This window comes from Anastrepha ludens, chromosome 6 (genome assembly GCF_028408465.1).
Source record: "Anastrepha ludens isolate Willacy chromosome 6, idAnaLude1.1, whole genome shotgun sequence".
Taxonomy (NCBI): Eukaryota; Metazoa; Arthropoda; class Insecta; order Diptera; family Tephritidae; genus Anastrepha; species Anastrepha ludens.
In genome coordinates, this window is record NC_071502.1 from 36004602 (window position 1) to 36021031 (window position 16430).

Sequence of the window (16430 nt, forward strand, 5' to 3'; positions counted from 1 at the left end):
GAGTGGCAAAAATGGTTTGAAAATTGGTTCAAGCGAGTGCAGAGATGTATTGACTTCCACGGCGAATATTTTGAAAAGCAATAAATCCATTTTCATTATTACCTAATCATAATTGGACGCAAAATATAAATGGCAGCCCTCCTATGGAACTTTGAAGGAAACTTTTTGATTTTAGATTATGATGAACCCACTCTTCATAAATAATACCTTGACATACTTTTTCTTAAATTTGTTTCCTTGTTTGTGAAAAACAAACGCCTTTTGATTTCACCATAAAAGTCCACGCATTTTCCTAAATTTTTTAATTATAATTGTGTTGCCCCCTTAAATATGTTTTCTTGAGCTTTTAGGTCGAATCTAAAAGTAAAACTTGCATTTTATAATGTTTTTAATTTGTTTTGAACAATTTTTAAAGAGTAGACAACATCAGAAAGCTAAAATATTCCAATCTAAAAAATTTGACGCAGGTTTTTAAGATACAAAATTTTATATTCTTCAATTCTTTAAAAAAAAAATTTTATCTCAACAGTTTGAATATAAGTCAGTATCAAGTTAAATTCTTGATATTCTTGTATTTCTGACTTGATTTTTAATTATTAAATAAAACCACGTTTTTTAATTTTTCAATTCACATATTCAAATTTTTTGTTCACCACTTGAATTATTTCTGAATATTTACAAATTAATTTTTTTTAATTTTTCCAAATTTATTTTTCTGAATTTATTGAAAGCTGTCGTAGCTTTAGTACATTTTTTCCGACCAGTTTCTCGGGTTGAGTTGTAGCTTTCACGTGAGGAATATTGTTTGTGGGTACGTGCGCATGTTGTTGGTAGTTTATTGGGGGTGTCAACTAATATAATAAGTCATGCATTCATAACGTTTTTTTGAATACTTTTTCTTTAAATTTAAAGCATTGACACATATTCGTAATTTCTAATTCAGTCAAGTGTGAAATATTTTGGTAATCCTTTGGTCCGCCTGAGAGCAAAATAGTTTTCTTCCTTCGTTCGCCGATAGATTGCTCACAGTGAATATGCACGTACTTTTGTATGGATATGCTCATCTACATACTTAAATAGAAAATAAATGCGCATACATGCACATGGCTATGCTTGCTTACATACATACAAATGTATCTACATACACACATGCATTGCTTTTTGCCAGAGGCTTAAAATCAGAGGACCATACAAATGAAAACGTTCACTTTCGTTTGCAACAGCTGAGTGCCCCCAACAAAATAAATGTTTGTGGGTTGGTTGCTGTAACTTGCCCCTTCCTTTTAGTTATGCTCTAAAGCTTAAGTATGGCAATATTGAGTAACTGCGTATACAGAATATGCCCAGCATCAAATAATTTATAGGCACAATGTTAAAGTTAAAACTGGAAAAGCACAGCGAAGAGAAAGAGGAGTAACTGTAGCGTAAATGTTTCTTACATTGGCGAAACGAGCTTTTTACCCCAAAATCGTGTTAAGATGGAATTGGTTTGCATGCCTTCATATACGCACCATATACCACCCCATGCATAATGCCACCCAGCGCCAACGATCGGAGCGTTGTCGTCGGCAATTGTATACTCCGACACGCATGTAAAAGTTTTACTACGAACAGCGGCTCAGAAACAAGCCGACTGCCGTGGAGGACAGGTGTTTTGGTCGCTGTTGTAGTTCAAGTAGTGTTCGTTCCGAAAATTATAGTGACACGGTATGGCATAGCACGTGGCATTGCCAAGGGAGGGCCGAAAGGAGCTGCCAGACGCACGCTTCAAAAACGTTTTGCACGCAATTTACTCATAATTATTCGCATTCGGTAATCGCCTGTACGATACGAATATGTGATTATTTTGAACTATGGTCGATGTGTCGGTATGAGTATACACTCGCGCATGTTTGTGCACAATAGATGTTTGTTTCCCGCACTCATGTATGTATGTGTATAGGCTTATAAAGTGCGGCGTTAAAATTGTTTTGTGTCCGTTGGTAAACATATCGCGCGCAACTCGGCAACTCGGCACAAAGGCATAAAAGCGCCGCTGTGGGAATCAGTTTAAGCGAAAGCATACAAGGAAATATTTGCACTCCCATGAAACTCATCACGCGGCCTCTTTAACTACGCCAAAATAAGCTTCAGCTATTGTGGCAATTTAACACCAAGTGAAATAATTATAATCGAAATAGTAGTGTCTATTCAAAATTTAGGAAAAAATCAATAAACATTTTTATATGGCTTATATAGTTTTGGTAAATAAAAAAATGCACGAAATATTGCAATATTTGCAATTTTCATAATAGTGATTGATTATTGTTAAGTGAACTAATCCCAGGAGTTAAATTAATAAATCACTTAAATTAATAAAATATACAATATATAAAAAATAAATATAAGTTTAATGCGCATACAAACACATACAGGGATGATAAATAATAAATAAATAAATAATTGGCGCCAAAACTTTTCTTAGGTATTTAAGGGGACAGATAACTGTAAACGGCCATATTTTCCCTGATTTTCATTAAAATTATTTAAAATGAAGAAGTCAAAATATTTTTTTCAAAATTGGCATACAGTTTATTTATACTTAAGATAATAAATTTTTTTTTTGTATTTTAATCATTTATATTAAAATGGCGGATGTTCCAATTCTTCCAGGAAGGTCGCAGCGGGGCTTCTCAATCGGCGGGCATTGTTGCATCGGCGTCAGTGACCTGAATACAAACAACCAATTTTTTTTTTTTTATTAATATCATAATTTCTATATGAATTAAAAAATTATCGGAATAAAATACTTAAAAAAAAAAATTATTTTTGGGGAGAATTTTCCTACTATTTTTGCTTGCGAAAAAATTTTTTTTTTCCGAAAATTTTCGAATTGTAAATTCACATAAAAAGAATTATCATAAAAAAGATGTGTGCAAAATTTCAGGGAGATCGGTCTATAACTTTTCAAGTTATTGTGTACGCCAATTCGAAAAATAAAGTTTTGAAAAAAACGCGTCTAAAGTTTGAATAAAACGTAACTATACCTCTCCCAGCGCTCGAACGCAAAAAATAGAGTCATCACGGTTGGCCATCTATAATATAAGAAATACTTAAATTTACGTTCTAAAATTTTTTTGGAATATTCTTAAAGGATTCTATTAAAATTTTAAGAAAAAAAAATTTTTTTTCCAAATTTTACAGGTATCTGTCCCCTCAACAGAGCTTCTTTGTGGTGTGCGACTTGATGTTGTTCCCAATATTGCGTCACCGCTGATTTATATGTAAATCTGGAAAATAAGTCCGTGACGCTTTGTATTTCTGACCTCTTTACTGAAAAAAAAAATACTGCTCCTGTCAACAGGCATCTGTCAGTTGACTCCTGAAAAAATTTGAACGTGCTGCGTCAGTTAGTTTGTGTTTTACAGCTACCTTTATCAGACTACCCAGTAATTTGAGGAGAAAATGGAAAAAACTGAATTTCGTGTGCTTATTAAGCCGATTCACCCTTAGAAACCCACTGTTTCGACTGTTGTTTGGTCTCTGGTGTGTGGTGATGGATCCATGTTTCGTCCACGGTTACAAAACGGCGCAAAAACTCCTCCATATTGCGATTAAACATCGTCAAACCTTCCTGTGAAGTTGTTACACTATTGCGTTTGTGGTCGACTCTGATAAAGGTAGCTGTAAAACACAAACACAGCATGTTCAAATTTTCACAGGATTCAACTGACAGATACCTGTTGACAGGAGCAGTATTTCTTTTTCAGTAAAGAGGTCAGAAATACAAAAAGTCACGGACTTATTGACCCGCCCTCGTATTATACAAGGTGTCGCAAAATTAATCATCCAACTTAGTTTTTGAATATATATATATATATACATATAATTGGCGCGTACATCCTTTTTGGGTGTTTGGCCGAGCTCCTGCTCGTATTTGTGGTGTGCGTCTTGATGTTGTTCCACAAATGGAGGGACCTACAGTTTCAAGCCGACTCCGAACGGCAGATATTTTTGTGAGGAGCTTTTTCATGGCAGAAATACACTCGGAGGTTTGCCATTGCCTGCCGAGGGGCGACCGCTATTAGACAAATCTTTTTCTTAATTTTTGTGTTTTCACCGATATTCGAACTTACGTTCTCTCTGTGAATTCCGAATGGTAGTCGCGCACCAAACCATTCGGCTACGGCGGCCGCCTTGAATAACTTTTACTAAATAAAAAAATATATATTTTGGGTGATAAAAGGTCTTTATTTTCACCTTTACGTGCTACATCACTCATCTGTTTGTATACTGCAGTTGTTGCCGTTTGCAAAAATTATAAATCTTCCGATAGAGTGACTACTTTTGCGCCACCTTGTAGTAAAATTTCATATAAGTACCTACATCTGTCATATTTCACATTAGAAAAATCTTCTCATATAAAACCATTTGCCATTCGAGGGTGGTATAAAAATTAATCTTCTTCAAGTACCTCTTTTTGTGAAACAACATCAAGCTCGGCCAAACAACCAACAAAGGGTATAAACGCCAAATATATTGTAATATGCTCGTATATATTTATACATACATATATACACTGATTTAAATTACTATAGCACTAGCACTCGGCCAATTACAGCCAGAAGCAACCCATCTTTATTTCAATCCGGGCCATCTCGATATTGAGTTTACTAGGGGAACTGAGTCTTGTTGAGGTACTGTGATGAATAGAGGGCCCGGCCCATGAGGTCGAAGTGCAAGCCTCAACACAATTTTTTTCTAGTATCACTCATTGTCATGTTTTGGCAATTTATTTGTTTTTTATTTAATTTTAATAATTTTAATAATCTGGTTCATTTTCCAACTCAAACCAAATACATCCAAGTCTCAAATACTTTGTTAATCTAAATAGATTTCAGCAAATGTCATCAAAGTTTCACACTTTTAATCAGCATCAAATCAAATAGATTAACGTAACCGACGCAAGTCAAGTCTTGTCGAGGTCCTATGCGCCCGAGAAGAGTGAACAAGGAAAAAAAATCAGAGGTTTTAGAAAAACTTCGGGTATGCAGTTTTATAGCCCATAGAATTTTGTTGTAACCAATTGTTTGTTGTTGCTTTAACAGTAATAGAAGCCCCGTCAGTGTGGGATATATCACCGGTCGTCTTCGTCTGGCTCATCTAAAGGTAAACATACTGTTACGACGGGTTGGGTCCAGAGGGAGAGGGGCGTTAGATGAGTAGGTTTTAAAGGGCATGTGAAAAGGTGGTTAGTGTTGTGCGGGGTACCTTCACATGCCGGACATATGTTTGGTATGTCGGGGTCAATTCTGGATAAGTAGGAGTTTAACCTGCTACAGTATCCAGAACGTAATTGTGCCAGTGTTACACGTGTCTCACGTGGAAGCTGGAGATCTTCATCTGCTATAGGTGGTGGTTGGACTCCGATTACGGCATTCACAGGATGCGAGCTTAAGAAGGTGGTGACGGTCTCCCGGTGAATGTCGTTTATTGACTGTCTAAACACTGTCTGGTCCAGTAGATTTCTGTCAGTTTTGTCCTTGATCTCGTCGGCATAGTTTAAAAGGTGTCTCCTGGCGTGCCTAGGAGACGGCTCTGGCTCAAGCAGGTGTCTGCAAGGGTGAAACCTGCGGTAGCACCCTAGCAGAAACTGCTTGCTGATCAGTTTGTTGTGCTCCATTGTCTTGCGCATATTCTACATCTAACCTCGAAATTTTTTATATGGAAGAAAACACACACATCAGTGAAAAAAATTGTTAAAAATCAACACCAATTTTGAGCCACTTGAATCTGGCTGTTTATTGTATCGAAATTCAATGGACTATAAAACTGCGTACTTGATTTTTTTTAGTTCTGATTAAAAAGTGTGAATTTTTTATGTAAATTGTTTGATCATTTTTTTTTAACTTTAACAAGTTGTGAAACTTGGATTTATATGGATTTTGCAGGAAAATTAACTATATTTTCTTAAAAAAGTCAATAAAATTAAATGAAAAACGAATTTTTAAAACTTTTTTTTCGTTTGTTGTTTTTTTTTTCTTTGGTAAGGAGGTTGAAATCAAAATGTCAGACAAACATTTTTAAAACTTATCAATAGTGCTAGTTCTATAGTTATTTATAGATAAATATAGATAAATAACTAATAATAAATAAAAAAAAAATTTTGAAAAATATCTAAAAATATTTTAAAAATATTTAATAATATATTTTTTTATTTATTTACTCAGAAGTAAAATTATTATTGTAGAAAATAATTATTGTGCTTAACAGCTAAATCCCTACAACTGTGGCCTTCGGCACACTAATAATTTTGAAGGCAATGAATGAGAAAATGTTACAAGATTATAAATTAAAAAGGGAGATAAATATTTATTAATATAGATAATTATTTTTCTGGCTAGAATTAATTTCTAAATTATATCTAAATAATTACGATATTCAAGATCACCCAAGAGAAGATTTGGATTATGAGAGTTGTATAATTCTCTGCCGTGAAGAAATTTGAAACTGAATTTTACGAATTTAGAATTGTGCAGAAGGTTTACTGCAGGCCGCTATTCAGAGCTCTTAATAACTCAGCTAGTGAACTGACGTAATTCTCAATTTTGGTTTACAAATAACTTTTTCTGTTTACATTAACCTAACTTTTCAGGAATGTTTACAAGTTCTGGCACACATCGCTTCAGTAATTTCGTCTTAGCTAGGTTACGCTAATTTTTCCACATCAATCTGTGCAATCTTGTAAAGGGTTTTCGAATAAGAGGTGTTATTTTGCTAAAAGATCTATAGTTTCGTTGCTTGTGTGGCACGTAGCGCCGTTCTGCTGAAAATAAACGATGTCCAGATCAATACCATCCAATTACGGCCAAATCGTTAATCATCTCTCGATTGCGCAATCCATTCAGCGTAACTGTTGCTCCAGCTTCATTTTCGAAAAGGTAAGGTCCAATGACTCCGTCGGACCACAAACCACACCAAACAGTCACACGTTGAGAATAGAGAGACTTTTCAATAATAACTCTTGGATTTTCTGAGCCCCAGATCCGACAATTTTGCTTGTTGACGAAACCACCGAGGTGGAAATGGGTCTCATCATTCAAGATGATTTTTCGATGGAATACCGGATCATTTTCATGCCTTTCAACGACCCAATCAGCAAAGACACGACGTTGTTGATGATCGGCCGGCTTGAATTCTTGTGTTAACTGGACTTTATAAGCCTTAAGACCCAAATATTTATGCAAAATACGGTGTAATGATGTTTGTGGAATGCCTAAATCCAAAGAACCACGAGGAATGGACAAACCTGGGTTTTCTTCAACACTTTCGGCTACAACAGCAATATTCTCGGCTGTTCTTGAGCGACGTGCACGGGTTTCATTCTTCAGATCACTAACTCGTCCCAACAGCTCGAATTTTTTCACCAATTTCTGTACTGCGGTCCGACAAGGTGCTTCACGATAACCCAAACGTGTTTGAGTTTTACGAACTGTCTCTGCTAAATTTTCACCATTTTTATAGTGAATTTTAATAATTTCAATGCGTTCTTTAAGCATGCAACGTACCATTTTTATTAGTTTCTACTTGTCAAATATATCAGCTTCAAAAGTGACATCTACCGAAATGGCGGGCTATTTAAAATAACACCTGATAGTGGAAAACCTTTCGTTCTATCATTCGTGACTCTCATTAGGACTTTTGCCTTTGGAAAATATTGTAGTATTTGAAATGCTAGAAGAAATATGCTAGAAAAGATATTTACTAACAAAATTAGTAAAAACTTGTTCTTGGAGATTTTCATGTCAGAAAAATTTATTTTTTAAACTTATTTTTTTTTTAAATTTCAAGAAAATAAACCAGAAATTAAAAAAAAGAATAATAAAACATTAACTCAAAAAACATTGTTTTTTTCGCATCAGAAATTTTGTTTACAATTACAATAACATTTAATTTTTTTTTGGTTTTTAGATCCTTTTTACTTTCAACACGAGCCGTATTTATCTTCATAGCCTAATTAAAGATAGCTTCTTTTCGAGTTTGAGGGACTGGAAATAATTTTTGCTATGCTCTAATAGACCTTTTTTATAATTTCATGTAAATAGAGTACGAAATCTACCAGGAACAGACTATTTTTATGTACATAGATATCTAATCTGATATCGTTAGCAAAAAATGTTTAGTATATGAACTGTCTAGTAAATAAGCTCTTATAATATATTTTTAAGGAAAAATTCATGCATACCATCAATAGCTCCGCGCAACAGTACTTCGCATACATGAGAAGATTGATGTGCGCGATACTCTTATTGCTTTTTTAGTTTTCTACCATCACGTAAGGTTTTTTTTTAAAGTACCTTAAAGTTTGAATTAGAACCCAGTACTAAAATATTATGCTAGTTAAAAAAAAATATGGCATGGAAATAACGGTATAAAGTTCAAAGAATATCAAATGAGTTCCAAAATATATAGTTTTTCACAATAGTCATTGCCAAAAATTGTAAAAAATGTTTTATTACGTCCTTCAATATCCTTAAAGATTTTCATGGGACTTATTCCAAAAAATTGCGAAAAATACCTTTAATTGATAGATTAATGTTTGATTTGACTAATGGTTGACTGTAGTTAACCAATATAAAGATGTATGTATGTACAGCCATTAGTTAAAAAGAGCTAAATATTGAAGAACGAAAATTAAGAAAAAAACCTTGTTCGCATTTTTTAGCAATGATTGTTTAAAAAAAAATCTAATTTCCTTGGCATTATTTTTTCATTTGATAGCTATTTGCTTGCGTCATATAATTTATAGAAATATAATATTGTAATTTGTTTGATACGGGTCCTAACTGTAGCTTTGAGATTTTTTAAAGAAACAATCATGGCGTGATGATGAAAAACTAAAACACAAACTTTCTACTATTAAACTTTAGTATCGCGCATATATCGATTTTCTCATGTGTGAGAGAAAAAGTCCAAATTTCGTAATTTCACTGTGTAATAATTATAATAAATAATATTTTGTACGAGTATACAAAATCTATAATATTAAAAAATTTTCAGAATTAAACATATAAACTACGAGTAGCATAAAAAATAGTATGTGATGAAATATTAAAAATAGTCCCAATCATCATGAACGCTTCACAAGTTCTAGCAGTAATAATAACCGCGATTGTAACGTATTTGATACCTTTTGAATTGCAACGAATTCGCGCTCAAACCAATCAACTTGCCCGCATGCCCATCTTGCCATTTGCCGCCACTTTTGCAAGCTCATCCGCTGAAGCTAAGCAAATTTCACAAAGAACTTTCCAGCAAGACGAAAGCACTAACCACAAAGTCCAAAAAAGCTGTGTAAAATGTAATAAGCAACATTTGAAAAAGCCGCCACTGTCGTGGAAAAGCACTGCATCACTAGCGAGGCAACACACGGCAGCTGAAAGTGAGTCGTACTGTACACTGTTTTTTTTTTCTTTTTGTAACGCTCAACATCGCGCGGACAAATTACAGCACAACAACATTTTTATCGGTTTTGACAATTTTCGATTTTTTAAATCTCTTAATTTCTTTTTTATAAAAAATATCTCATTGTCTAACAAAAGCCATATAAATCCAAATTTCAAGCTTTATATAAAAATTAGAAAAACTTCACAACTTTTCATCACGATTCCAAATTCGAATTTTTTGAAAACTTTTTTTTACCCTGTTTTACAACTTATCAAATTTTAATATAATAAAGTGGAAGTTTGAAGTTGTTAAAAAAATCCGTTGGTTTTTATATGAAACTTGATGCACAAATTACTCTTCGAAATCGCACAATCACAACGACTATCTCCCATAAAGCGTAAATTTTCAAAAAAGAAATCCACTTGGTTATACCGTTATAAATATGAATCCAAAACGAGAAATGCGACACAAGTAAAATTTTGAAGAATTTGGTACGCGTATTGCCCACTTCACTTCTTCTTCTTAATTGGCGCGAGGCCGAGTTTAACAAAGCGCGCAAGTCGCTTCTTTCTGGTACCGGCGCCAGTTGGACACACCAAGTGAAGCCAAGTCCTTCTCCACCTAATCTTTCCAACGCAGAGGAGGTCTTCCTCTTCCTCTGCTGGTATCGTATCGAACACTTTTAGAAACGAAGCGTATGTATCCATTCGGGCGACATGACCTAGCCAACGTAGCTGCTGGATCTTTATTCGCTGCGCTATGTCTATGTCGTCCTAAAGCTCATACAGCTCATCGTTCCATCGCCTGCGATATTCGCCGTTGCCAACGTGCAAAGGTCCAAAAATCTTACGCAGAATCTTTCTTTCAAACACTCCAAGCGTCGCTGGTGGATGTTGTCATCGTCCACGCTTCTGCGCCAAACGTATTGCCCACACCTCATTTAAATCCGACATATGTAAATATTATCGACATCAGGCTAGGTTAGGTTAGGTTAGTTTGGGTTAGCTAGGTTGCTTGTCTAAACAAAGGCACTCGGTAGCCCTAAGGCCCATTGGGATCCCTGCAATTTCCATCCCCTAACTAAGTTACTTGAACCAAATTTGCAAATTTTCCCTAGTCTTCAAAAAAATAATCACCAAGATATTTGGCACAGATTCGTTGAAGTGCAGGAGATTCGCAGAGGAGGTTTTGTACCAGCTCAATTTCTTCATTAACTCCTCAACTCCTTCAGAAGTCATTCTGAGGTGCACCCATTCTACTGGATAGGGTGCCCATAGTGCAGTGACCCATTATAACACCTGTGAGGACGCCGATAGTTGTTCTGTTAAATCCACGCAGAAATTTTGTATTTGTTAGATTCAGTTTTGAATGAAATGCAGTCCCATTTCGTGGACTAAGTGACATCGCTGTCTCTATGTGCGATGCGGCTGCCAAACCTAACCTAAGATTCAGTTTTGGCCAGAGCGCTTTGGAGACCCTGCAGTTAGCAGTCAGAGCTGACCTTCTATTGGTTTCCACGATAACGCTCAAGTCAATCGCAGTGTACAGTTCGTTTAGAAGAGTAATTATGTCCTCTACCGCTCGCTGAAAATCAAACTCAGAACCTTTTATTGCACACTCATCTGCTCTTTCATTTCCCTCCACTCCAGAGTGGCCGGGGTCCAAACAATGTGTGGTTTTGTGTTGTTGGATAAGCGAAAGCGACCTCCTGCATTATTTAACTCATCTTGAATTGATGTGCGCTGAGGTCAGTGATCGCTGCTTAACTATCTGTAAAAAGGCAAGGTTTTCCGGAGGTCAGTCCATTAGTCTTCACATTTTAGCTGCTTTGTCTATAGCGTATATCTCAGCTTGGAAGACGCTATACCGATCTGGGAGTCTATTGGAGCAGTTTAAGGATAATTGTTACGAGTAGACTGCCGCCCCGTACCATTGTCCATCTTTGCGCCGCCAGTGTAAATATGGTGACCATTATCGTCTGCTATGACTCTGGTCTGCCAATCCTTTCCGTCAGGTATTCGCATTTTATGGTCTCTGTTCAGATCTATTTTAAGAACCAAATAATCTGTTTTCGATGCGTCTTGCAAGTGTTCCACAGATAGTGGAACTGGTGGATGGTTGTGCGTGTTACATTGGACTAAAACCACGCCCACTTTTTATATGTTAAGACTAAATTTCCTTCCCTCCGATATTATAAGGGGTAACTCTCATAATCTTTGAGTTTGTTTGATTTCTAAAATTAACAGCCAACCCAAATTATGCCCGGGTATGTAAGGTTCGGTCCAGACCAAGATTAGCACTTTTTTAGCTGTTATTATTATTTTAATATTTATTTAGACAGGAACTATTCAAAATTACTTATTTATTGTATTTATTATGTGTAATTACAATATATTAAAAGTAGCTTCGAAATAATATAAACAATTTAAAAAAATATTCTCTAAAAACAAAAAGTGTCAGTTTTCAAACTGTGAATATAAAATGCACTGTAGATAAGATACATACATACGTACATATGAGCACACACACACTTGCACATTTCTGACAGACATAATATAATATATTAAATATCCGTACATTTACTTCCAAATTTAGGTTGCCATTATTGTCATCAACGCAAACGTCGCAGCGTATTCCATGTGCGCTGGAATCCTAATGAGAAGTTCGTCGTGGAAAGTCGGGAGAAACCAGCAGTAAACTCTACAAAACTTTCACCACATCCCCGTCTAAAGTTATCGAAAAATACAAAACTTACCTTCAATCCAAAACTATTCGTCTGTCACGATATGCTTTTAGAGAATTGCCAGAATAAAACTGCGAATTTCCGTCAACATATAATTCACATTTTTGAAAAATCATTAACCGACTCAACAAACGAATCCAATTTCTACAATGTTCACTTTAAGCCTGTATTTGCCAACAGCTTCGAAGAGCAGTACTATCCATCGCCTTGCTTGGTTATGGACGCCGGCGTAAGGATATTACGTCGCAAGGATCCTCCGTTTCACAAATTGGAAATTGGAAAACTCTTCCCTAAGCAAAAATTATTCCGCAAAATAAAGGATATTAAGGCATGCGCAATTGTATCAAGTGCGGGTTCACTTTCCGGTTCAAAGATGGGAAAATTCATCGGTAATTCAGTAAACATTAAATTTTTTTACTAAACCACGACGCGCTGTATTCGTAGTACGCTCTCCACCAGAATGAATACAATGACTTTCTTACAACAGTTCAGCAGCAAACTAATTAAATTGCACAAATTTAACCAATTTTTAAAGGTTTTGTAAAAAGAGTAAAGAAAATATAAGTTGCTTTGAAATTAACCCATTTCTATTGCTATTGCCTTTAAATATAGAATTTCGGTATATTTAACATTATGCAATATTTTTTTTTCCTTAAGACGCACATGACGTTGTGATGCGATTTAATCACGCGCCCACGTTGGGATATGAAGTGGATGTTGGCAGTAAAACAACAATTCGAGTCTTAAACTCTCAGGTAATTTGTATAAAATTGTTTAACAGTTAACCGAGAATAGGTATGTATGTATGTATGTATATGTAAATATGTGTACTCGTTTACGAATTCCATTCCATCAAAATGTTGTGTTGCCATTTGTAAACTGTAGTAAACAGACACCAACCACATTACAGGTCGTTACCAAGCCGCAGTTCAATTTCACTCACGCACCGATCTTCCAAAATGTCACAATTGCCGCGTGGGATCCGGGAAAGTATAATACCTCGCTGAAAGAATGGACGACTTCAGCAGATTACGACTTGTTCACCAACTATGGCATATATCGGCGCAACTACCCGAAATCACGGGCATTCCTCATCGATCCGCATTCTGTCTGGCGTCTATGGCAAAGTTTACAAACATTTGTCGGGAAACGTCCCATTCGCAAAAATCCACCAAGTTCAGGTTTCATTGGTAATGCACAAGTAGTAATATAGAAAATCTAAATTATGCGCAGTATTGTTTTTCAGGTCTCGCCTTATTGCTGCCGTATTGTCCTTATATAGATTTTATCGAGTACATTCCCTCAACGCGCCTAAACGGTCGATGCCACTACTATAGTAAGGAGGTAAGAAAACCCATTAATTTTAACTTCAGGTTAACCGAAAATATTTTCTCAGAAAAAAAAAATTTGTAAAAAAAATGCATTTTTCCCCAAAATAAATAAATTTTTGAATAGTCACAACTGATTTTCGAAGCAAAAATTAAAGAGCAATATGCATATAAATGAAAATTACTTTGGAAGCACAATGTTGAGAAAAGGATGAAAAAGGTCAGTAATACGTTGTACGCATGTAAAAGAATGCTGGGCGTTACTTGGGGTCTATCACCCTCTCTGATGCATTGGTGCCACACGGCAGTAGTTAGACCGATACTGCTGTATGGGGCCCTAGTTTGGTGGACTGCGACAAGAAAACTGGCATACTTAATGCAACTGGGAAGGATTCAGCGACTCGCTGCTCTGTGCATAACAGGAGCGACGAAAATCCCTCCAACGGCTGCGCTGGAAATGATACTCAGCATGCCACCTATTGATCTTATGGCGGAAAACCTGGCGAAATCCGCGAGGAGATTAGTGGCTGCGGGAGTATTCACCTGTAGAACCTTCGGACACAGCTCAATAGGAAAGTGGAGCTCAGATTGCACAGACTACATGACTCCCTACTTTTTTGGGAAAGAACGTTTCGTACTACAATTGAAGTGGAGGGAGAGCACAAAGGCCTGGCCATAGAACTTTTCACATCTATACAGATGGCTCTAAAATTTCAGATGGAGTGGGAGCGGGTATTTACTGCTCAAAACTAAGGATAAGACAGCCTATCAAGCTGCCAGACCACAGCAGTATTTTCCAGGTGCAAGTTTTTGCTGTGGGGAAAGCCGCGGAGCTAGCCTATACAAGAGCAAGAAAGAACTCAACAATTAATATTATAATATATATACGCGGACAGTCAAACAACAATAAAAGCAATAAGGTCATATTGTATAAAGTCCAAAAATGTTCAACGGAGCAGGGACGCCATAGAAAGGCTAGCCGCAAACAGTGGGCTGCATATCTATTGGGTACCTGGTCACAAAGGCATTATGGGGAACGAAATAGTAAATGAGATAGCAAAAAGTGCTGTTAGACTACCATTTGAACAAGAAAACGACATACCAAAACCGCTAAATACTATATACAACGAAATGGACGACTACATGAAAAAACTAGGGGAAACTAGGTGTACTAATCTGACCACATGCAAAACAGCAAAAGTTATGTGTAGAACTAACGACAAGAAACTGACTCAATTCGTACTTACGCTATCGCGAAAGGACTGCATAACTACGAGTATCATAGGTATGCTAACAGGTCATAATCTATTGGCTGCACATGCGTACAAGAAAGGGATTGCTAACACGGAAAAATGCAGGAAATGCAGAGAGAATGTTGAGGAAACTTTAGAACACCTTCTGTACGTCTGTCCAGCATTATTAGAAATGCGTTTAAAATGCCTGGGAGCCCCATTGTTTGATGGTCTGGAGAACGTCTCAAAAGCGGATCTCCCAAAAGCACTGACATCCTACATGATGTCTACTTTCAGTATTCATAAAGGTCGGTCACCATCTGGTATCGCTAGGGACCAAAAGGTCTAGGCGTGGCTTATTGCCAACCAGGCTGACCTAACCTAACCTATGCATACAAATAATTTTCAACATTACTGCATGTCTGTTTATTTACCGCCAGAAATTTATATAATTCCAAAAATCCTGGTGCACATGTCACGCTTTATTTTGTATTATTAAAATAACAAAGAATTGTGATCGTTTCACCATCTATTAAGGTACACTTGTGCTCAAATAATTATCTTTATCTTTTTACAATATTCGAAATATTTTCAGGTTACATTTGTTTCGCATTTTTGTTTTTTACAATAGAAAAATGTGATTAATTTTATAACCAAAAACTAAACCAAAATAAGTCAAAGTTGAGAATTTTGTACGAAATTCCCCAAAAATTTAATAAAATTCGGAGAATTGTAGGTATGCAGTTTTGTAGTTCATTCAATTTGAGTACAATAAAGTGCAGATAGTGTAGCGACAGGCTAATCACCTACCCTGTCAGAAAGCAAACATAGATTAACGAAACCAAGGCAAGATTGAGTCTTGTCGAGGCCCTATGCTCCCAAGTGGAGTGAACAAGGGAAAAAAAACAGTGCATGTTTGAAGGTTTTTTTGATGTTGAGTATTTTCTTCTATTGCAAAGACTGCCAAACCTTTACTTTACATAAATACGAGTATAATATTGTTGATTTTAATATTATTTATTATTATTATTATAATTTATCAACCAAATATTTATATATTAGTTAATTATATATAATCGCTAATAAAACATTTAATTCTCCTTACGCAAAATGTCAATTAAATTATTTCTATAAATGTTGTATATTTCTTCCATGAAGATGAACTCCGCATGCACTTTCGGTGCTTGGCACCCCTTGGCTGCTGAAAAACTAATGGCGCTAGATATGAACCTAGCAGATGACATGTCCGTCTTTCAGCATGGAATTTTACGAATACGGCGCCCAGACAAGTTACTTTGCGGATTTAACTTTTTTGGATATTGATCGTATTGATAAGCAGCAGTTGCAAAACCACAATAATAATTATTTCTCTTTGAAGGTGTAGCTTACTATTGTAAGAATACCTTAAATGTAATAATGATTTAATAGCGCAAATAATTTAAATAAAAAATTAAAATATGTAATATATAACATTTTTATAAGTTAAGTCCATAAGGATTAAAGCTTTTGGCAACGTAATCATATGCAATTCATGAAGTAAGTATTTTGCGAATCGAAAACGCTAAGTAGATAATCATACAACGCAAGATTATTACTTACTTAGCGAGATGATTGCTAACTTATTTGCAAACTTTTTTATGTCCAGTTATTTTTCGACTGATGAGGCGCCCACTGAGCTCTCATTCATTCTAAATTTTGGCA

At 35.7% G+C, this 16430-nt stretch overlaps 1 protein-coding gene across 1 annotated transcript; it reads left to right on the top strand.

Annotated features, from left to right (window-relative positions):
- The first annotated feature begins 1642 nt into the window (after positions 1–1642).
- LOC128866691 (beta-galactoside alpha-2,6-sialyltransferase 1) lies at positions 1643–16151 on the top strand. The gene is made up of 7 exons (XM_054107597.1): positions 1643–2243; positions 9040–9421; positions 12022–12558; positions 12827–12924; positions 13080–13359; positions 13416–13513; positions 15888–16151. The coding sequence occupies exons 2-7, from the start codon at positions 9112–9114 to the stop codon at positions 16050–16052; spliced, it is 1488 nt and encodes a 495-aa protein (XP_053963572.1). The 5' UTR covers positions 1643–2243; positions 9040–9111; the 3' UTR covers positions 16053–16151.
- Positions 16152–16430: the final 279 nt, after the last annotated feature.

Coding starts and splice junctions, on each gene's coding strand:
- LOC128866691 (XM_054107597.1), top strand. CDS start 9,112: ATGAACGCTTCACAAGTTCTAGCAGTAATAATAACCGCGATTGTAACG. Junction 9,422..12,021: donor GCAACACACGGCAGCTGAAA/GTGAGTCGTACT, acceptor TTCCAAATTTAG/GTTGCCATTATTGTCATCAA. Junction 13,360..13,415: donor ACCAAGTTCAGGTTTCATTG/GTAATGCACAAG, acceptor ATTGTTTTTCAG/GTCTCGCCTTATTGCTGCCG.